At 38.6% G+C, this 23298-nt stretch overlaps 1 protein-coding gene across 1 annotated transcript in view; it reads left to right on the top strand.

Annotated features, from left to right (window-relative positions):
* Nucleotides 1-2048: 2048 nt before the first annotated feature.
* fnbp1b (formin binding protein 1b) overlaps nucleotides 2049-23298 on the top strand; it is a 41682-nt gene continuing 20432 nt past the window's right edge. The window contains 4 exon segments of the mRNA XM_079486427.1: nucleotides 2049-2187; nucleotides 18978-19093; nucleotides 20974-21024; nucleotides 21489-21636. Of these exon segments, the coding sequence (XP_079342553.1) occupies nucleotides 2140-2187; nucleotides 18978-19093; nucleotides 20974-21024; nucleotides 21489-21636 (363 nt within the window). The 5' untranslated portion in view covers nucleotides 2049-2139.

Genomic DNA, 23298 nt, shown 5'->3' with positions numbered 1-23298 from the left:
AATGCTAAGGTCCTCTGTTATTTAGCATAAGATTGTCGGTCTGTTTCTCGATTATTTCTGTGCAAGATGGCCCGTGCCCCCTTTTTACCTCATTCTCGTTCTCTCTGATCTTCGTTTGTTCTGAAGATATGTTTGTTTTTCACATGTTATCAAAATGATTCATGTTTAATTGGAAATGATGTTAAAGGTGAGAAAAAAAGGAAGCATTTTCTTTCTGGTTTCAAGGCACAAAACAGAAAGCTCGAGGTCATGTAAACCCAGCCCCTCCACCGGTTATTATAGCGGTTACGTTTCTTTGGCTCATTAAGTTCTATATTAAGCGTTTGCTGTTTTTTTTTAGTGTTGGGTTTTTAGGGTTTATGATGCAAACATAATACAAATCCCAGAAATACTGCTTTCATTTTCAGACAAAGCTCTTATAGGAAAACAAGTGCTTTGTGGCTTTCTTTGAGGAAGGCCTGTGTGTGTGGTAGCTCACAAAACGCGTCTATTCACAGATGAAGCAAAATCTGGCAAAACATGTGATTGTTTCAGAGAGGGTTACAAAGAGAGAGAGAGAGAGAAAGAAGCTCATTTCATAACTGCAGCACATTTTAGAGTCGGATACGATACGCCACATTTCCGATCTCACTGATTCCAATGGAGATGAGCTGGTATCCAGTGTATGAGGACTTTAGGCCCGAGTTATCATTTGACATTATTTGCATGTATAGAAAAGCAAATCAATCATTATAATCAATGTTTTCCTCTCGTAAAGTTTGTTAAATAACATGACACGTATTCTCGCTAGACATCCTAGATACATAACAGCTGTGGTATTTTTGTTTTTTTTTAGCATTTTGTAATGCTGTTGGCAAGATGTTCCCGGTGGTTAACAAGCAAGTGAAGGATGAGCAATGTGTCAAAGTGTGATTCTCGAGGTCAGATGTCCTCTGAACTGCCAAACTGCCAAACTGAAATGATGAATGTCTTGTGTATTCAATTCTGAACTTAGTAATTTGCCCTGTTTATGCTCCTGGGGAACTTTCTGGTAAACCATTAAACCCTTATTGTATAAACATAAGAATGACATCTACAAAGATCATATAGAGCATTACAATAATGTTATATAGCTACCTTAAAGGGACAGTTCACCCAAAATTTTTATTTTTTTTTACCCTCAAGTTGTTCCAAAACTATGTAGAATTCTTCGTTCTGTTGAACACAAAAGAAGATATTTAGAAGAATGTGGTAAACTTAACAGGTCTGGGACACTATTGACTACCATAGTAATTCTTCCCCTAATATGAAAGTATATAGTGCCCCAGACCTGTTCGGATACAAATTATTTTCTAAACACCTTTTTATTGTGTTCAGCGGAACAACTTACAAATATGATGAGAGAATTAACATTTATGTGTGAACTGTCCCCTTTAACATGCAAACCCTGTTTACATTTGTCTAAAAATGTCCCTGTTTTTTTTTTATAAATTCAGCTAGTTTATTCTAAATTATTTTGCCTTATTATAGTTTTCTTTTTGAAGTTGTCTTTTTTAAGTATAAATCATTTTCATCTTTTTCATCTGTAGTATGACTTTTGACACCCATGACATGAAAAGCATAGCTGTTACACATTTACACAAATCTAAGTTCTTTTTGGTATTTTTGTGATGACTTGCCATAGACATCTATTGTTTTTATACCGATCTGTTATTTTCTATCCCCAAACCTTCACAGAAACACTTTCGCATTTCCAAATATGCAATATTTAGTATTATATTTAGTTTCCCTCTTGGGGACGGCAAGCTGGTCCCCACCATATTGGTGGATCTCAGGTGTATGTACTTAACAAACATAAATCTCTGTTCTGCTCTGAAACGGGAAACAAAACAATGAAAACCGTTAATGACATGAGCTGAAACTTCTACATTAACCTTTAGAATTTCACTTCTACGTGTGTGTATGTGTGTTTGTATTCGTGTGTCAAGCCCAGTATTGTTGGAATATGAGATGGTGAATTCTCACACACACAACTCACAACTACAGTCACTGGCCAACATTTCTACACACTGATCAGACGTGTCAGCTGTCTTTCTCGGGCGTGGCTACTGTAAAGACAGCCGTTAACGGTACAAGGTTGAACAAACTTGTCTGGGAGAAATGGACGTTATTAAAGGAGAGACGCTGTTAAAGGTCCAGCAGCTGAGGGTAAGAACACATCCGATCGCAGTCTTCTGAGATCAATGAGATCAATATTTAGCCGATCAGATCGTCTGTGATCAGCATGCATTATTTTATTGTAAGTGGAGAAGACACAAACTGTTCCCCGATTGATATTCCGACTTGATGCATGAAGTTATAAATACGTGTTTGTTGTGGTGTATCGTGTAATAAAGCCCAGAGAAAAGGTTTCATAGCTTGGAGGTTGATCTCTCATGCAGGAGAACTGATGGAGTTGATGTTTCTCCTAAAACGTCTTTGGAGAATGCAAATACACAAATGAGACGATTGTTAAAATACACGAAGAATGAATGAATTTGAATGAATCAATCTGGATTTGGGGCAAATTTAATGAGAAATGTTTGAGTTCATATTGAAATCTTACATTTAGTCATCAAGCAAACGCTTCAATCCAAAGCGATTTACAAATGAACAACATAAGGACAACAAAAAGTATAAGTGCGGTAATACTGAACTCACATAGCATACCACAGTATACAAAGCTAAGTGGTTTTTCTTAAAGGATAGAAAGAGTAGAAAAGAAATGGAAGTCAGAACTGATCGGTCAGGTGTTGACGGAAGTGATGCGTTTTCTGCCGAATCTTAAAATGGCTACAGAATGTGCCGATCTTGTACCAGCGGCCAGATCATTCCTCAAATGCGGAAGAGATCCAGAGAAGGTACATGAGAGATATTTGTTCCCTTTTTGGGATGGCACCACAAGACTGGTTTGCAGAGCGTCTGCAGTCTGTATTAGCGAGTGAAGATAAGGGGGTGCCGAACCACTGGTGGTCTTGTAGGCCAGGAGCTTAGCATTGCATTTGATGCTAGCGACTTGGCAGCCAATGAGTGACGTGGGCTCTCTTCGGTTTATTGAAGACCGCTGCATTCTGGATCTTCAATAATATTGACTTTTGATTGCAGACATGGCAAATGTGAGCTCAGTTTGTGGCATTGTTGAGATCTCTTCTGAAACTAATGGCAGTCTTCTGAGATTTCTATAAATATGGAGAGTTTTGCTCATCATTTAGTCACACTGATGTCTAGGAGATATTATATCTTTCTTATAGAAGTGTGAGTTTTTGCATGTAGATTATATTAAATATATGTCTGTGTAGGTACATTGACCAGGTAGACACACATAATGCAAGGTAAAACTTCGAGAAAGTGAGAAAGATGTGGTGTAATGGACTGGTTGTGCAATTGTAGCCACATGCCGTTTTTGCGAGACAGCTACCAGACTAATAAAACACACACACACACACACATACTTGCATGTGGAGGTTAAATATGTCCCGTATGCTGGACGTTTGAATCATCTGGATGTTAAGTTTCCGCCGAGCCGAGGCGATTGTTTCTCAAGCTGAAAGATAAAAAGATTCCATGCGGCTTCGGTACGGCCTGTAAATAGACTAAGACTGGGTCGGGTCTTCCCCTTCCATAAACACACACACACACCCGAGCCCAACCCAGACTACTGGCCTCCGGAATGACAAGCAAATGTGCACACACACACCGGCCTGCTGCTGGGGTCGTTTTTTGCCCTGTAACTGGAGCCAATGTGTTTCCTGCTGTGTTCGTGAATGTGTGTCGTTGCAGAATGAGGAGAGAAGTTTGCTCGCTCTATCTAAAGCTGTATGAGCGTGTTTCTGGGGGCGCAGAAGCTTATTTGAATAGCACAGGAGAACAATTACAGCTCAAAAGTGTTAAGTTTCCCATAATGCATTGAAAAGTTGTGCTGGAAGAGTGAGCGAGAGTTAGCGGTCAAGCGGGGGAACAGAGAAAGGTTTTATTGCTCAGATGTTGTTCTTTTATTGCTCCGGAGATTTTATGGTGTTTTTGGTTGTATTATTTATGCATCAACTTAGTCTCAGATGTTTCTCCTAAAATTGCTTAGGAGACATACAAATCGAAACAAATGAATCGGTTGTTCAAATGTGTAAAATGAATGTAAATTGTAGAGGTAAAATAATCTGGACTGGTTCAATTTGATGAGAAATGTTTGAGTTCATATTGAGATCTACAATAATAGTCAGTTTCGATTGCAGACTTGACGAATCCGAGCTCAGTTTGAGACATTGTTGACATCTCTTCTTCATCAGAGACGCTGAAAGAACACAAAAAGGAAAGAATGTTTATTTTTGGGACTGAAGTGTAAATATAAATCTCATTCTACGTATAACCTTTTGGATATGGTAAATATTTTACTGTTATCTATCAGCTCAGGTTCTGTTTTGTTTTCGTTTATGTTTATTCAAAGTCATTCTACTTGTTTGTTTACGGGTCAAATGGGTAGTTTTTCAACGCTTAACTTCCTCTAACATCTCTGTGTGTGTTTGTGTTTAGAGCACCTGATAATATACGTTTACCTGCAGAAATGATCTTTACACTGGCACCTCTTGAATGTGTGTATTCTGTGTTCAAATTAGAGATGAGACAAACGACCGTCTTTTACGTCTGAGCAAAGCCTCTAATAAGACTTTGACAGTCCGACTCCCAGAATGAACATTTACTCAAGCATGTGTCGGTATGACATTGTTTATTTTTTACACTTGTCTGGAATGGGCACACTAAGATCTCAAAATAGTCATTTAAAGTGTTGTCCAATACCATAGCGTTTTTGTCTAATACCATATTTACCGTGTTACCTCTATGTTACTTTACAGCTCACACACGCAGATGCCTTCTCTAAGGAAATGTGTGTGTGTGTGAATGCCAGATTGTGAAACACAGTTATCTGTGCTGCTGTGTTCGAAAATCATCTGCTGCTTCCTTCTTCCTCTGCCGTTGCCTAGTGAACCCAGAGGTTGCCAAATAAATACTGTGCGGTGTGCGCGCTTCTACTAACATTAGCAAAGGTGAGGTTTTATATTCACTCACAGCACCGTAACTCAAATCAGAGATACTTTGTTACCAAACCATGTTTTTGACGTGTGCAATAGTAAAACCATGTTTTGTCACATGTGCCACAATAGAACCACTGTATTCTTTCAAGTCTCATGATAATGTTGTGGTATACGATGATCTGGTAATCATTCAGCACTGTGATGTAGGAACTACAGTGTTATCATCTGATTCGCTGTTGACGGATTTATTTATTGCCACAGACTTTTCTTTAATTCTTGTCTTGTAGCTACAGTATGTTGCGTTAACCCGGTGTGACCGTTCTGTGACACACATGAATAGTTTGTATGAATAGCAGCTTTGTGAGCTGAGGAACTCTGGGAAACTGATAAAGCCGTCGGTGTCTCTCTATCATCGTGGGCCCACCTTCTGCTTTATTTCGCAATGTTGGTCACACTGCGCTTATAAACAAGAGGCATTAACATCATTTTGTATTTATTGAAACAAATGGCAACTTTTGCATCTCTCGTGTGCATATTTCTCACTTCCGTGTGTTTCCTTATTGTGGGCTCAATAACTTCCCTTTTCGCAAAACGTGATATTTCATTTGTTCTGTCCTCGTCCTATCACAAAATGATCTGTTGCCATGGAAACAATGGCAGACGGCATGGCTTGATTCTGTGTCTGGTGCCCATGGCAACTGTTTTGGCAATGCGAGAGCGGAGTAAGTAATGATTTTAGTTATGCGTACCACTAACACTATCCTCAAACAAAACTATGCTAATATTAAGGGAATGGTAACCGGTGCTTTAAGCTCTCATTTATTATATTTGACTTCAATGTGGGTTTTTGCAGTGGCCTTTAAATGGTTTCTAGCGGTTTCAACTAAGTTTTGTGGTAAAGAAAACCACCACCTTCTCTCTAGGACACAAGGCAGAGATTATGTGTTTTTTGGAGGATGTGTGTATCTATCATTGGGGAAGAGGAAGTGAGAATCAGAAACAAGAAGTAGTTACGAGTGCCTATTTCAATATCTTACTAAGAGAATGTTCGGAAGGCAAGAGGCAATTGCCTCAGTTTGATGTTGATTAACTGAAGGTGAACGAGAGGTTCGGCCATCCCTTACAAAAACTTGCCATGGAATCCAGTTTCCACCCACATCCGCCACAGTTACTTAAGAGTTTCATTTCTGCAATAAAACTGATTGATTAAAAAATACAAAAGGAAAAAATCCCTAGTTTATCATTTCCTTTTGTTTGCTTTGGACTACTGGGATTAAAGTAATGGAGGAAGTACATTAAATGCAGTATTTTGGCTATAGTTACCATGGTTAATGTGTTGTATTTCAGTACACAGTCGCAGCTGTGGTGTGTGTCTATGGTTATCAGGGTTGCCAGATGTGTTTGTGTGTTTGCAGGTGGAGTGGATGGAGGCTTATTGATTTCTGTACAGTGTTTTTCCCCTATTCCTTACTTGATCTTTTGTCCTTTTCTTGCATATTTATACAGTAGACAGTAGACGTCTGATTTTGTAAATGTGTGCACAGAGCCTGAGAATGATTTTTTTGTGGTGGCCTTTTACCCACTGTTTTTGATATGTTCAAATATATGCTGATACTGACCAAGCCCCAGTAAGTAATGCAATTGGACAGATATTCCCAGGTCCTTTACTGCCAAGATTTCTCAGTATGCATTGGATGGACACACTACTTTCATTCATAAGTGTAATATAGGTACCAAGAAATGTATTTCTTGTGGTTAAACAGTATTTCTTCAACATCACGAGCACTGTCTTAGCTGTTGTAAACATATAGGTCACATGACAATGAAAAATGTGTATAAACTGCACCCACACATTATAGAACATTCTGATTTAATGGTCACAAAGTACATCTGAATTCGCTCACTTGTTTACTCATATAGCGAATGGTAAATAGTACACTATGTGGGGAAGAAGTGAATGAAAAAGAGTGAACAATTTCGGACACTGACGTAATAGATCCTGCGTCTAACAGTATTGTCGCGGACATTGGTCATACCGCTTGTGTTACACCTGTGTGGCTTTATGGATTGTTTTGTAAAAAGGTAAAGTACATTTTTGCATTATTTGTCACGTGATATTAAAGAGAACATAAAAAACATTCATTTAAAACGAAAATAACTGTCAACAAGAACAAACGCAAGTGTATAAAACGTACATTCGTGGCATTAACGGTCATTCTCCTCCAGCTGATTCTAATCAGATGATTGATTGGCGTTGTATCATGGGAAATTTGAGTGAACTAGTGTATACACTCAAATTCAGAATGCATTGTGGGTAGTGAACAAATGTAGGGAATCATTTGTTTACTCAGAATTCAGACAACACTACAAAAGGGCGGACACCCGATATATTCTGAATTCGAGGGGGCGAATTCAGAAACAGCTACAGTATAGTTGAGTCCCAAATCGCTCACTTACGTTCACATTGAAAATTCTCTAATAAGAAGTGCACTTTAAGTACCTGGATGATGCATTTCATTAACCGAAAATATGACGTGTGAAATTGTGGACCCTTTGCTCACTCAAAGGTCGCAGTTTCGCTTAAGTCGCGGAAGGGAGGTGGTGCTATCGGACGCTGCTCGAGCAAAACTCTCCTTTAGAGTGATGAATCTTCAATCTGATGATGACTAAGTATTGCTGTGCAAAACAGATGAAAACTACATTAAATGTACAATGTACAAGTTGATTTTTATTCGCACGCATTGTGCCGTGCATTTGGGACGATACCACCCTTCTAAAATTCATACACTAGATGGTTATGTGTATAGTGCATAGTGTAAGTGCATAGTTCATAGTATGTCATTTCGGACACGGCTTATGTGATTTCGAATGCATGCCAAAATTGCAGTCGTCTTTATGACCCACAACACAAACAGCGCCCTCTCTGGTCTGGATGTATAGGCTGTGTTGAATGAAAGCAAATATGCATTCGCTTCTCATTTCTTTAATCTGATTACAATGGATCTATATTCACAGCAAGAATGTGTTCACCCCCCGTTCTGTAGCCAAGTGGTAAAGATAATCTGTGTGCTGCGTGCATGCAAGGGTGTAAGTGAGAGTGTGGGTGTGTGTCTAAATTTAGCCTTCCAGTGTCACCTTTTCAGTTCTGCAGATCTGGATCACCCACCAACCCCCTCAACCTTAGATCTGAACATGTTCTTCCTCTCGCTTCAGTCCACGGCTGGCTCTATTGGTGCAAGTGTGTGTGTTTCAGGTTTAAGTAGTGTTAAACCTGAGAAGACATCGATGCCACTCTCACATCACAGTCTGAACATGAGTGATCAGGTTATTAAGACACTGGAGACAGGAAGCAGGTTGTGAATGATCGATAACAATTTGTCTCTTTGTCTGTTCTGTCCTGTAGAGTTTACGTGTATGAATTTTTACTACAAGTCTTTTTTTAATACTTGTAAAATGTAAAAAATAAACCTGTTTTACCTAGAAAGATTAAGAATGTTTGAAATGTTAAATAGCATGTGGTGGCCTTTGTGTACTTTAGATTTTATTGGCACACATACCTCACATACCGGGTATAGTTTCCCTGCAAATCCAACACACACACACACACACACACACACACACATATGCATGCTATGTTTTCCCTTTCACTGTTAAAGAAACAGAGTGTCTGTATGTGTCGCCTGAAGCCTGAATCTTATGAAAAAAAAAATTCAAGGCAGAATAGAAGACAGTGAGGACAGACATCTCTTGTGTGTCCTAGTCGCAAAAATTCTGTCATGAAGTGAAAAGTGATTGAAATTATGATGTTTTGGAAAGAAAGATGTAAACTGGCGCCTATTCACTTGCAATGGTTTTGTGTCCATACAATAGAAGTGAAAGGGGTCCAGTGCTGAACTTTCTTCAAAATATCTTCTTTTGTGTTCTGCGAAAGAAAGTCATAAAGGTTTCAAATGACTAGAGGGTAAGTTAATGATGACAGAATTTTCCTTTTTAGGTGAACTATCACTTTAATGGCCTGTTAGTCTCTGTGAGTCTCAAGGTTTCATTTCTGTGTTTCATAGCATGTCCACTTTATAAGGTCCTGGGAAGTGAGAACTCGTTTACGTAACAGAATAAATCCAGAACAAAATGAAAGAAAGCTGCACTTGAAACAGTGTAACTGAACAATGAGTGTGTGTTTTTGAAGGGATGCGTGTTTATGTATGAATGAAGGTGTTCTGTTGTTGCAGTTCACAATGCGTCTGTATCCATGAGTCGATTATAGCCGGTAATCAGCTTAATAACAAATACCGTCAAACAAAGTTCAGTGCATTACGAAATCTCCCAGTGCATGATGGGTATAATCACTCACATCAGCAGAAGATCAGCAGAAAATAGTTCTCTGCCTTGAACGCTTTAGATACTTTCTGTGTTATGAGATATGTTTGACATCAGCGGATCAATTGTTTTTTACTTAAAAACAGAAATCGAGATGCTTTAGTGATTTTTTTCTGAGGCATTCCTAACTTCTTTAGTTAACGTCGAGTAAATCTTTTCGTGAGCTTTGTTCACAATGATGCGCGAAGATCTGTTTGATTTCATGAACCGACGACGATCTGTCTGTTCGCTCCGATGGTTTTTGGACGAGCCAGAGCCCACCACAGCCCCTCTTCTCACCCCACTGCAAGAGTACCTGCAACAGATGTTACAGATGAAGATGACCAGCGATGTAAGTAGCCATAGTAACGTCATCCCTCAGTTGGTTGTCGTGGTGATACTCAGTAAAATTGTAGGATGTGGTATGGGCTGTGGCTATCGATTATTTTAGTAATCGAGTATTCTACCAATTATTCCGTCGATTAATCAGTGGATTAAGAGTATTTGGATGATAAATACTTTTTATTTATTAAAGAGCAATACTATATATACCAGAGTAAATAAGACGGGGGTCTTAAAATGGAAAACTATTTTGTTTCCTTTTAGAAAAAAAAATGTTTGTTGCCAAAGTTAAATACTTGAATATCTGTGAGCACTAAACCCATTTAGCACATTTCATTGTCATATTACATTCAAAATGCAATATATTTCAAAATGGTAAATAAGAAACATGAGTAAAAATAGAAAGAATAATTTCAAAGGTAAACAACTGTGTCTGTGTCCTTCGGCTCAGTGGTTAGAGCGTGGCGCTAACTACGCCAAGGTCATGGGTTTGATCCCAGGGGATTGCACATAGTCAGAAAGAAATGTGTAGTACAATGCAATGTTAGTCACTTTGGATTAAAGCGTCTGCCAAATGCACAAATGTAAATGCATGATGCATTAGTTTATCTTAATTCGCTAAGTTCTGTTTTTTATTTTTACTATTTAATAGTAATATATTTGTCAACATAAAATGTCTGTATTTAACCAGACTTTTATTTTGGAAGGTCGTCGTTTAATAGCTTAACTTCACATAACTTCAGTCAGTAAAATGTTCTGAAATAAACTCTCTTCATGTCCTCATGCAGTGCAGACGCGGACAAATCAACGAGAATCGCGCGTGTAGCACGTTAAACTGTGCAGTTCATTCACTCGGACACGCAGAACAGCCAGATGGCATGTTTAAATAACAGGATTGCAGCCGGAAAACAAGTTTCCCTTGCTAAATAAACTAAAACTAAGTAAAATAGCAGTGCGCCATTGATTAACGTCACACAGAAACAAGCACAACGACAAACGCACTTCATACAAACAAGCGGCTCTGTTTAATGCACCTGACCAACTGTATCGGATGTGTGCTGCACTACACTGGTAAATGCATGTATGCTACACTGTACAGCCCTGTTAGTCGCGCATGTGTTTAAAGAGCCACAAAGACCGCTTTCAGCCTTTAGACATAATAAGTACTGTAAACATTACGGGACGAGCGCTAGTCAGACATGATAAACATTGCCGGCTGAAGTCCTCAAAGTTCTGTTTAAAGATAAGGAACGTACAAAGTACAATGTTCTCCCACCATTTTCTCACACACACAGTTTTTGTCACAGTCTCGCGGTTCTCAGAGCAGAAATGAAAACCTCCGCCCTCTATATATTTGTCTGTAATTTATTCTGTGTTTAATGGTCCGTGGGGAAATGCCGTGCTCCTTGTGTACTGTTAAATGGATTAAAGAAAGCTTCGAGGCAAAAATGTGCCTCCATTTTTTTTATTCGAATTACTCGAGGAATCATTCCAGCCCTCAATAAAAAACAGAAGCTGAGAAGTTTGATGATAAACTGACTGTTGCATGTAGTTATTTGTACTTCTTAAATCAAAAGTTTGTGTGTCACCAGTTAAAGGTCCAATGTGTAATGTTTTTGAGGACCTGTTGACAGAAATGCAATATAATATACAAAAATATGTCTTCAGAGGTGTATAAAGAATTTACATAATGAAGGGATATTTTTTATTACCATAGAAAGAGATATTATATCATAATATACATTTCATACACTGGACCTTTAATGTTAGTTAGTTAGTTAGTAAATTCATTTGACATAGATCCAAACAAACATCTAGAGGGTGTTCATGAATCAGACATTAATCTCTGAGGCTTGTTAGTTTTATGGTTTGATCTGTAAAATCCTAGACCATACAGATCCCAAGACAGATCGGCAAAACTTGTGAGTTTTTGGGGCCGATGTAACACAGGAAGAACCAAACTGTGTGGGCATCAACGTGTCATCATTTAGAAAAAAATGACTCAAATTCCAGCTTTCAGTTGTGGGCGTTACGTTGAATATGACAGACAGGCTTGACTCCACCCATAAGTTATTTGATCGACAACAGGAAGTGTGCAAATATGCAAAATCACCTTCATGCGTCTGTTTCTCTCCGTATGTCTCAAACGTAGAATAAGAGCGAGGTGTCAATTGGCTTCACCAAATAAGATTGATGGGAGATGTCTGAGGCTCCTTAGTGCTGGTCGGGACTATATGTGATTTATAATGTTGGCTGTGTTTTGATGCGCTTTAGACTTTATAGACCGAGCGTGTTTGTGATAGATCTTGGCCTTTTTCATGTCACAGAGACAAATATTGGTGATGCGATTGTGACCATCCAAGTGTGTGTGTGTGCGTTTGTGTGAGATCTCTGTGTATCATGACTAAGAGGGCACAGTAGTTCTGTTCTGCCTGTTTGTGCTACACAAAGACCCTGTGTGAAAGACAAACGGATTGGCATTTCACGCACACACACACACACAGGCTGACGTCTCGCACAAATATTTCTCTCTGAATGCAAACTGCCTACAAGCAACCATTACAATGAACAGAAGCTACTGAAAGAAGATAGAGAGGCAGTTTTGTTTTCTATAAAGAGAGCGACTTCAAAACATATCATGATGATTACAAAAACCCTTCATATATTGAACACACAATGCTTTGTGTGTGTGCACAAATGTGTCAAGGCCAAGTACATTTTTGCATTTCTGAAAAAAATGTGAGTCATGTTTGTTAGCGTGGATCCTGTGTGTGTCTGTGTTATAGTCCAGCAGGCGGGAATAGTCAAATTTGACTTAATAGTTACAAGAAACACTTCCTTTCAACAGACTACGTGATTTAAATCGAAGTTATTTAAGTTGAGTTATGTTACGCACTGAAGTTCAATTCTAAAGTTTGTTCAAAACTCTTAGTATGAGCAATAATAATAGCACGGCTTACTATAGCTAAGATCATCATCCCCGTGTGTTAAAAAGGCCATCAGTCACTTCACTGTAATTGTATTTATTTCACACACATTTGCACCTTCTCAAAACCGCTTCCTGTCTCTGACGTTTTTAGGTCAGGAGATTCTAGGCGTTATTTTAACTGCGAGACCAGAATAAAACAAATTAGTCGGTGCTTAATCAAATTTTATGTGTAATGCAATATTAGGTTTTCAAAGTATATAGTATTTCTGGTGTTTTCATTAATGGAGAGAGAGAGAGAGAGAGAGAAAGAGGGGATGTTGCAAGATGTTTAATGTCTGAGAGTTTCTGGAGTGTTACAGATTGTGGGGATTCTGTGTGTTGTGAGGTTTGAATGTCTGATCCACCCCACAATGGAAATAGTTTATTTTAATATACTTAATGATAGGGATGTAACAATATCAAAATGTCACTGTACGATAATATCTCGATATTTATTGCAATATTTCAAATGGCAAATGATAACTTGGAAACGTACCATAAGCATTTTCTCTATCCTCTAATCGTAACTGTTGCTAAGAGGTATGAGAGGTATGACAATAATTGCACCAGATTGTTATTTTTCTAACATTCTTTATTCTCTATGTTAGGCCCGAAAGATCTACTTTTATACAGCCATGTGACCATGATAATATTGAGACAATTTTGCTATTGCGATAACACCATATCGATAATATTGTTACATCCCTCCCAGATGATCCTTATTCTTAAATAAAAGATGCAAAACTTTTTTTTGAGGGCTATGGATATATGAGCGTCTTAGTATTTAAAAAGCCCATAGATTGGCGAGCATGTTTACTTCAGATCTAATGGTACGTCCATATTAGCCTTGAAGTTATTTACAGTATTTGTGAATCACACTCTTTAGAAACATGTTGGGGAATTTCACTGGTTTGGTTGTGGTTGCTTTTTTCATCTTTTATCTGGACACAGAAGCCTTTCCCTTTGATTTGCATTTGTTTTGAGTTAAGGGAACTTTACGTTTATTGGTAAGCAAGGAAGCCTTTGACCTTGGGTGTGTGCACCTGTGATTGACAGTTCTGTAATGGCAACAGTTGCCCACGTGTTGACACTTACCTCTCTACTGCCCCCATGAGGTTGGCAGTGGAACCGCCCAATGTAAAACATTCTTTACAAAGTACAATAAGCTTTGCTGTACAAGTCTCGACTCTATGAATTATACAGTATCATTTTATTTAAGGTTTGTTATATAATGATGTTTAATGTCGATTTAATTAGTTATGGTCACATATGATCCAGTCTGTGGAATCCAGGCTCTCTCATTTCTTTAAATTGAATGATTTACTTTAGAAAACAGTATATGCGAAAACATGACTTGAGCTGGGTTTTCACGCAGACTGGGTCACATATATAGTGCACATACACTGGTTTGTTAAAAAAAATTAAACAATTATTAAATATTATATTAAATAATAACTTTAAAATGTACCGCAGTAACCAAAATATGACGTCTATGACAGCAATGTCCACCATTGTAAAACTAAAATGTATGATATAACAGTGCAGGAACATTTCTGAATCTTCGTCATTTTATTATGTGATATTTTCTAGGGAGGTGCTTACAACCACACTGGAGTGTTTTAGGTGGTTACCATGGACATATTAGTGCTCGCTTTGATGTTTTTGTGGCTTCTAGATGGTTTAGCTCGAGTCAGAATGGCCCACCTCCAAATCTCTATTATACATGTCCTGGCTCCCTGCCTCAATATATTGCTGTTTTATACATTTTCTAGTTTCAAGCTAAAACATTTTCTTGGATTTTTATTACGGCCAGTTATAGATTCTTGTATAATCTATCTTCTTAAGACGACTATGTCTCGTTTAAATGATAAATTGTGTTTGAAAACAAGACGGAGTAGAAATGCGTATAATCATTTGTCACACAGATGCTTAATACTCACATCTAGGGGCTTGTGGGCGATTATAATTGTGAATCTGCTGTATTTACAAACAATATTCCAGAATGTGATTGCATCAGTGCTTCACAGTCTTTGGTTTTAATGAGATCATGGGAGAAGATTGAACTCTGGAATCTTTCTGTGTCCCATCAGACCACACTGTGGCTATTAATAGTCAAAGCGGAGCTGCGCGTGCATCTCTGGATGCTGAAATAGATGTCGTATGACCGTCTTCTCATGCTTGCGCTGTATCACGGCATCTCTGTGTGATTCTTTTGTTAAACCTGACGGAAAAATTATGATTTTCAAATATAGAGAATGACCTCATGTTTGATTCAGAATCCACGATGACATCATCTCTGATGATGTAATGCTTGCATGTCAAGCTAGTGCGTTTATGTGTGTGTGTGTGTGTGTGTGTGTGTGTGTGTGTGTGTGTGTTTAAAAGGAATAGTTCATCCAAAATGTTTTGTTATTTTATTATTTGCAATTTTGAGCAATTGAGTTTTATGAATAATTTCAATTTGGTTGAATGGAAATAAAATGACCATGCAACAGCATTAAGATCTGAAAAGGACATCATAAAGAATCATAAAAGTGTTTCAGGTGTTCTGAAGACATGTGACATTGTTCTGAACAATTGCCCCAAATGTAAATCAGTATGCACTGCTGCTCTCAGATCAGTTTTCGTGTCTATGGTGCATCAAATGGTGACAAAAAAAGAACAGAAGGTGAGTATATAAGTACAGAGATTGAATTATTTTAAAGATTATTTGCATGTGATGTTAGAATCAGAAATAATCTCTCCCTCTCTCTTGGTCACTTTCTCCATATTCTTTTCCATTTAACCTGTCACCATCTGGCAGTGCTTTCATTTTACAAGCGTGCGGCCCAGACGCCTACACTCCAGTAGTACGTATACTCGCCTGATCCAGCCGGCGAGTGCTCGATGGATGCAGGTGCTCCGCTGTCTGTTAAGTCTCTGTTCAGTGTCAGCTGGCGACTCTTTCGTGACCCTCATTAATCCACGCCGGCTCTGTACACAGCAGGATATTATTGCAGACGCCGTCACTGTTAGACCACAGCGCATGTATGGTTACCAGCGTCACCTCTGCAGGAGTCTGCTTCTGGACATCTACGGTAATTTGAGACAATGTTGTATTCGCCGAAACCGCAATGGAATGTCTGGAAAACGTTCAGACGTACATTTGACTAACGTAAACACTGATTCCCTATAACTGAACTTCGATTTCAACACATACCGATGAAAAAAATGTAAGATGTTTTGGATAATTGAATAATCTTGATGTGTTCCTCATTTGTAAATTGTTTTGGATAAAAACCTCCGATCAATGGCTCTAGTTAAATGTTCATGTAAATTTGAAAGATGGGAGTGTCCTGCGGGACTGTGTGATGCTCTCTGGCTTTAGTTGATAATGTCTCGGCATTGGAACTTGTCAGTAGACAAACGCCAAAAAAAGATACTTCCAAATCTGGAGCCTAGATGATCAGATTAGTTCCAGATGTGGATGATATCTGTTGTGTGACAGTGGGAGTGGTTTACTCTGTGGGCGGAGACTGGGGCAGAAACATTTTCTGGATTATAATCCGCCTTTATCAGACTGGAAACAGCTGGATTACCGTTTGATACTGACCGGCAGACCAGGAGAGCTTGTCCTAGTTTCATCTGGTTCGGAGTCGGATTTTGGCAAGTGGGCTCAGTTTTGTTTTTTTGCAGAGGTCTAAACCTGATTTTGAATGACAGGCTATATTGGAGCAATGGATCTTGGTGTACCTCCGTTATTCCGAGTAATCTGGACTAAACTGATACTGGATCAGAGGGTAAATTACATATTTGTAACATTTTTAAAAATGTAAAAAAGATGGCTGTATTTTATTTTATTTCATTTTTAGTATTGGTCACTTTTCTTTAATCAGTTTTTCTTAGGTTATACGGCATTTTACAGGAGGTGGCCTCACAATAAATGTTAATGTGCCTTGCTATTTTCAGATTTAAGAACACCATATTAAACATAAAACAAATATTTTATTTTAGCCCCCAAATGAAGTAAGCTTTCTTTTGGGGACTTTCCTCCCAAATGCTGTTTTCAACAAAATGTCCCCCTCGAAAAAAGCTAAACCTACCCACAGACACACACACGACAACACAAAACAACACAACTGTATGTGTGCATCACCAATGAAAGAGGCGTATAACCAATTTTTTGCATGATTTAATTTAGAAGAGAAGCACAAAGACCCTCTCATGCTTTCATGTTTGCTTTAAATCTACAGGGATTTAAAAACAGTTTTATGGGAACTACAGGAAGACTAGTCTTAATATACACCCAGGGCAGTGCACACTTGACTGAATTATGTTTCTCGTCGTCTCTCATTTTAAAGCTTATGTATATTATTTAAGATTAGTTTTGTAAACAAACATAAGTTTTGCCTCCATGAATTTCAACCACGCTGTTAAGGAAATGCAGACTATAAAAAAGAAACCTCACCAAAAGTTTAGCATCTGTTTGCATTCTCTTCACAAGATAATCTTGACCGCTGATCTTCTGTAGGGAGGCTGATACCACATTATAGAATTTCACAGCAGATTCTCCATTTGCACCTTGAGTTGTTTGTGTAGCGATGCGGTTAAAGTGTCTTGAAGGCCTTGTTAGAAGTAATAAGAGGCGATCGGTGCTTAAATGAGATCGGTTAATCTTATTACCGGAGGTCATTGGGTATCTTCAGATGCTGACAAAGAAACCTCTGAAATCGCATGTGTGTGTTTGTTTCGTACATAAATAGTTTCTAGAGTCTTAAAGGAACAGACACCAAAAATGAAACTGATATTTCATATTATTCATTGAAATACAAAAGTAAATTTTTTTTGCTTTATGTGGTCGCCATAAAGATGCAGTTAAATGAAGAAGCAAAATATCTTGCACAGAACGACGAGCGATGGCCCAATTTTAGTTTTTGGATGATCAGGGCCTTTAAATAACCGATTAAAAAGGAAATATTTAACTAGTGCATAAACACGAATCAATACCCACACGCACTTCCTGTGCGCACAAACACAAGTTTCAGCATGCTCATCCTGTCTGATCGGTGACTGCACGCTGAACAGGAATTGAAGAATAGTTTGTCTGTGTTAGGCGGAGGATTTGATGTGTTCTGTTGCGTGCGATGTTGGCCCGGCATGAGTTAAAGAGCTGAGCAGATTCTTCAGGTCGAGATGGTTGAAGAGAAAATGGGGGAGTGCTTCAGTCAAACCAAGGTGATCTTAAATGTTTCTTCAGTGTGTTTCAGAGTGGCTCAAGACCTGACAATGTTGAATCCATGCTAGTTTCTGTTCCAAAATGTTATGGGTTCTATGGTTGTCTTGTGCAGCTTTCTCTGTACAAATCAAGGTTCTTCAGAGGTTGGCTAAAACTTCCTTTTTTATCAGGAAAATGTTGTGCTATGAGTTCTTTGAAAATCCTAAAAGTTTTAGATGAAACGTAATAGGTTATTTTGGTCAATGTTTTGGTGGTAGGGTGCTTGGAGCTACAATATGAAAAAGGAAAGTTTTTAAACTTTTGCTCCTATGATATCAGACTGTAATTGATATGTGATTTTACTTGTTCCGTAATGCAAATGTTTTTTCGCGTGTGTGTGTTTGTATTTCTGCTTTGTATCAAAAGTCTACACACACCCACTTACACATGTTTGAAATGTGACCACACAGTGATACCTGTACATTGGACATCAATGTATAAATTGTTGCTTTGGACACCATTTTATAAAACTCATACGTAAACTCAAACTTTAGTAATGTTATCATGTTTAATGCTCGATGGCTGTACATACAGTCCCTATAACACACGTTTACTTGTGGTTTACTGCTTTAACAAACTCTCCAGGAAGTTCACATATGTTTGACAAGACTTAGGTAAGCTGCATGTGAACAGGACGTTGTTGTGTCAGATCTCAGGTTTTTAATCGAATCTGGTTCGCTGGTGGGGCACGAAGCCTGAACCACCAGAAACGTCTAAGATGCGGTGCAGACGATGGCCGAGAGCCAAGCTTGAAAAATCGTGTTCGGTTCTTGGACCCGATAGGATTTGCACTCAGTAATATCACACCAGCTCTCTGGAGTCATACATTTTTAATTTAACATTCAGCATTATTTCACAAAAGGTCGGGGGCAAGTCAGAATTTTTTTGTGTACTAACCTGACCATAGCACTAGCCATCCATGTTGGAAACCTGTGGTGGACATCACAACAGTTCATTCAGTGTATAAAACCTTCCAATGTTTAACAAATATCTCTCTCTGTCTCTCTTTTAGGATCAGTTTGATAACCTAGAAAAGCACACGCAGTGGGGAATAGACTTTGTGGACAAATACACCAAATTTGTGAAGGAAAGATCCGAGATCGAGCTAAACTATGCAAGACAGATCAGGTGAGTACAAGCCATTTCTCATTTAGTTCTTTGATTAAAACAATAAAATCAAAGTAATAACAAACACGCAAATTGAATTCCACGAAAGGAAAACAAAAACTGCTATTGATGGGCATGTTTAAAATCACATACGCTTGCATGCAATGTTGTGTTTGCTTTGTCTTCTTTATTTTTGAACCACCAATATTTTGTTTTATATTTAATGAATATATGTGTAGTGCTTTGCAAAAGGCTTTTGAGATTGGTTATCATCAGGTCAAGGGTCCTGTCTTATTTCACATTGGTCGACAGGACCACCGACTGATTTTTCCCCATCTTCAAAATCCTGCACAGCATGTGTCATGTCCCTGTAAACTGAGACAGGTGCAATCATTCATACCGATAAAGTGCTTGTGTGAACTGAAAGCGCACGCACGCACACACACACACACACACACACACACACACGCACGCACACACCGATACATTGATTACATACGTGAGGACTGGAAAGCAACATCTGTGTCTATCTGCGTATGCGTGTGTGTTTGGGAAGAAAATGCAGGTTACCGTAGTAACAAGGTGCGAGCATGGTGCTTCTCGTTGGTGACCTACATTTGTGCCGTCCAATCACGTGCTTTGACCCCGCCCCCATTCCAGTGATAGGATTTGAAGCTCAGAAACTGTAAAACACACACTCGCGCACTGACTGTACATCAACCCCCTCCAGATAGCTGCTGGGAAACCCCTTTAATTCCCAGACGCAGCGGGGGGCTTAGCTGTCTCACACACACAGACCAGTCTGGTGACTGGATGTGACGACCTGCACATCCGGTGTGTATCTTTGTGGCAGACATAAAAACTCTGGCATTTATATGGTACTGTAATGTACTACGATGGATACAATGGTATGTCCATTATTGTTTTTTGAAATCCAGCATTAACCATGGTTTTCAACGGTATAGTGTACCGTGGTAAAAGTACGGTACTTTATTTGCTTGTACATGCACATCCTGATGCGTCGCATGCGCACGTGGATGATAACTAAATTTGATTACTCGTGTCAAATGATTGCAAATTGTATGTATATTTAGACAAATACTCCTACAGCAGATAAGAAAGGTCAAGTATTCAAGGATACTGTAGATAGGTCAAGTTCAGTCCATCGTAGGGTGTGTGGTATAGTATGCTACACTGCACATTTTGTAGAACGTCATTGGGGTATGCTATGTGTGCAGAAAAAATGCATTATATGCACAATGTGCATACTACATTCTGCAGAAGTAGTAGAAGTAATAAGTATGCTATTCTGATCGTATACACAGAAAGCACAGCCGAGGGCGAGCGAGAGGGATCCGTGTAGCTGCAGGCGTGTGTCTATTTTAGTGTATATTTTAGCCTTGAGCATGGTGCCGGATAAACCCACAGACACATAGAGTACACACACGCTGTCACGCATGAACCGCAACACACACACACACCTGCCCCAAAGCGCTGATGGTAGGCAGACGTTCTGTATTTATAGATGGCGATAATAGAATGCATGGAGAAAGAATAACAAGTGTGTGCGTGTGTGACACTGATGAGAAATGCAACAGAGAAAGAAAGAAAGATAGCTTTTGTGTCACAGTTTCCATGCCTGCTGCGTTGAGAACACACACATAATGTCATCGAGCCACACCTTTCATTTGAAATACATTTGAAAAGACAATGCCAAAAAAGTGTATAAACCGAACAGATGTTTACTGCACAGTAGTATATTGTGTGTACTGCTTGTTTTAGTTACGACAGCATTTGTATTGAATATGATCAACCGTTTTGGTATTCAAAGCATATTGAATATTACACAGTGTATGAATATAGTATGCAATCATTTTTGTCCCGTCTGTCATTTTCCTCAGGAATCTGTCCAAGAAATACCAGCCTAAGAAGAAAGATGAAGACGAAAACAAGTAGGTTTGATTTCCTCTTGTTTGATCATTTGTTTCTGATTTGTGTTGTATGGAATCCGGATAGAAAGATCGAGATGTATGAAACATTATTTGACCGCTTCATATTAGGAAATAGATGGAATACAATCTTTGATACAAAATCAAAGCTGAATCATACAGATTAACTATAACATGACGCAGCGGATGACAGATTTATCCTAAGGAAATTTTGACACCGAGGTGTGAACCCTTCACAGGGTGGAGACGTGAAACATGAATGAAACAATGCACTGAAAAATACTCTAGATTACGTTTGGCTCTTCTATAAAAACAAGTGACGTGAGAAAATCTTCCCTAAAACTTGTGTCCTGTCCAGTTTCTTCATGACTTAAATTCACTGTGACTTTTAAACTCAGTGCGTCTTCCTTTCAAAAGCAACCACAATTATCCCTGTTTTACAAATAAAACCCACTTTTATACGTCAGGTACACGTGGTGTCGCGCCTTTCACTCGACGCTGAACGAGCTGAACGATTACGCCGGCCAGCATGAGGTCATCGCCGAGAACATGACGTCACAAATTATCACAGAGCTCACGCGATACACGCAGGAGCTCAAAACAGAGAGGAAATCGGTGAGTGATCAAACTTACGACTTCTTACAGGTGAAGCGTGTACATTGTTTCATTAAAATACTTTCTGCCACTTATATATCAGAGGGAAACCACAAGCCGGAAGTGTGTTTGTGTGGTGTTTGTTCCTTGGTTGGTATCCTCAAAAGTATGTTGTAATGTGATATAATATGTACTCCGTAGGGGTGGGTAAGGTAGGTTTTCTGAATTTAAAGTCAACAGCCAGTGCACTTTTGAGGGATCCGCCCCGGGTGACCAGCTGGTTTATCCAGAAGTCAGAGAGATGATGTAGTGACAAGTTTGGGGCGGGTCTTCCTGTTTGATCGGCCAATGGGAGATATGGAGTGGAAGTCCTATAAATATCACAGAAAGTTTATCCGTTAAGATTTTTTGTTGTAAAGGATCATGCTTCTCAGAACTGTTCTTTCTCTCTGTTTCTCTCTGTCTCTTCTCTTTCTCTGTTGTGTGTTTAGATTAGTTAGTGTCTGTTTTGTGTATATGAAGTTCAGTGATCAATGTGTGTGTATGTGTGTGTTGACTAAGACACAGGCTGTTGCTGTCATTGTATTTAAGTACACACACACACACACACAGATGAGAAATTGTTTTATTTAATAACAACCAGATATCACAGTGTGACTCAGCTTGTGAGAGGTCCAGATGAACAAAGCTGTAATTTAACACAAATCTATGAGCGTTAAAAGACACAAGGATACGATGTGAAATCGTTCATTTTGCAAATAAGATGAAGGCATTGGTTACCAACCCGTAGAGCAGACATTTCCCAGCATTCAACACACACATCAGCAGGGCTCCATTGTGTCTCTTTGGCTTTTCTCCTAGAACTTTTCTCCTTTTCATTAATTCGTCTCTCTTTCTATCTTCATCTCTCTGCTTTTCTCTGTTCAAAGTCTAAACACTGCTCTAGAAGCACTTCCGGTTTCAGTTTTTGTTAGTATACTATTAGTATATAATTAAATCTAATATTTGATTAACATTTTAAGTCGGTTATAAATAATCTGTTGGTTGTATTTTGTTCAAACGTTTGTTAAAGCACTAAAACGGGAAGTTATATTTATACATTTTATAATTTAAATTATTGTATTAATATACAGCTATAGCTAATATAAATATATAGAAAATATAATTTTGACATTGTAGAAAAGATCAAATTTACTTAATTGTACTTCATTAAAGGACACAAGATGCTAGAAAATATGGAATGATGGAGGATTCATCTTAAACACACCATCTTTACCTCTTTAAATCTAGACAGCATATGGTCTGATATTATCATTCTCTCTTAAACCCATTGTTTCATCAGCTTTGCATTCAGAGAGAGAGAGAGAGAGAGAGAGAGAGAGAGAGAGAGAGAGATCATCTGTAGGTGGTTCATGCAGTTCAGTTCATTATTGAAGAACCTGACAGGTGCTGAAACGTTTTACCAGACTGATCGACGTGAATTCCCTTTTCGTGAATCTGTAAAGAAACATCTGGAAGAAAGAAGAGAGAATATAAAAACAAATAAGATATAGTTTATGACTAACGGCATCAGATCTCATCCACATTCAATTCTTTTTGGCCAAGAACGGACCACTTAAGACAGTTTCATTCATTCTCCCTCATGTCATTCCAAACCCGTTATTCTTCGAAATATCTTGTTTT

The sequence above is a fragment of the Barbatula barbatula genome, assembly GCF_947034865.1.
Source record: "Barbatula barbatula genome assembly, chromosome: 22".
NCBI classification, from domain to species: Eukaryota; Metazoa; Chordata; class Actinopteri; order Cypriniformes; family Nemacheilidae; genus Barbatula; species Barbatula barbatula.
This window is presented reverse-complemented; position numbering and strand designations above follow the sequence as displayed.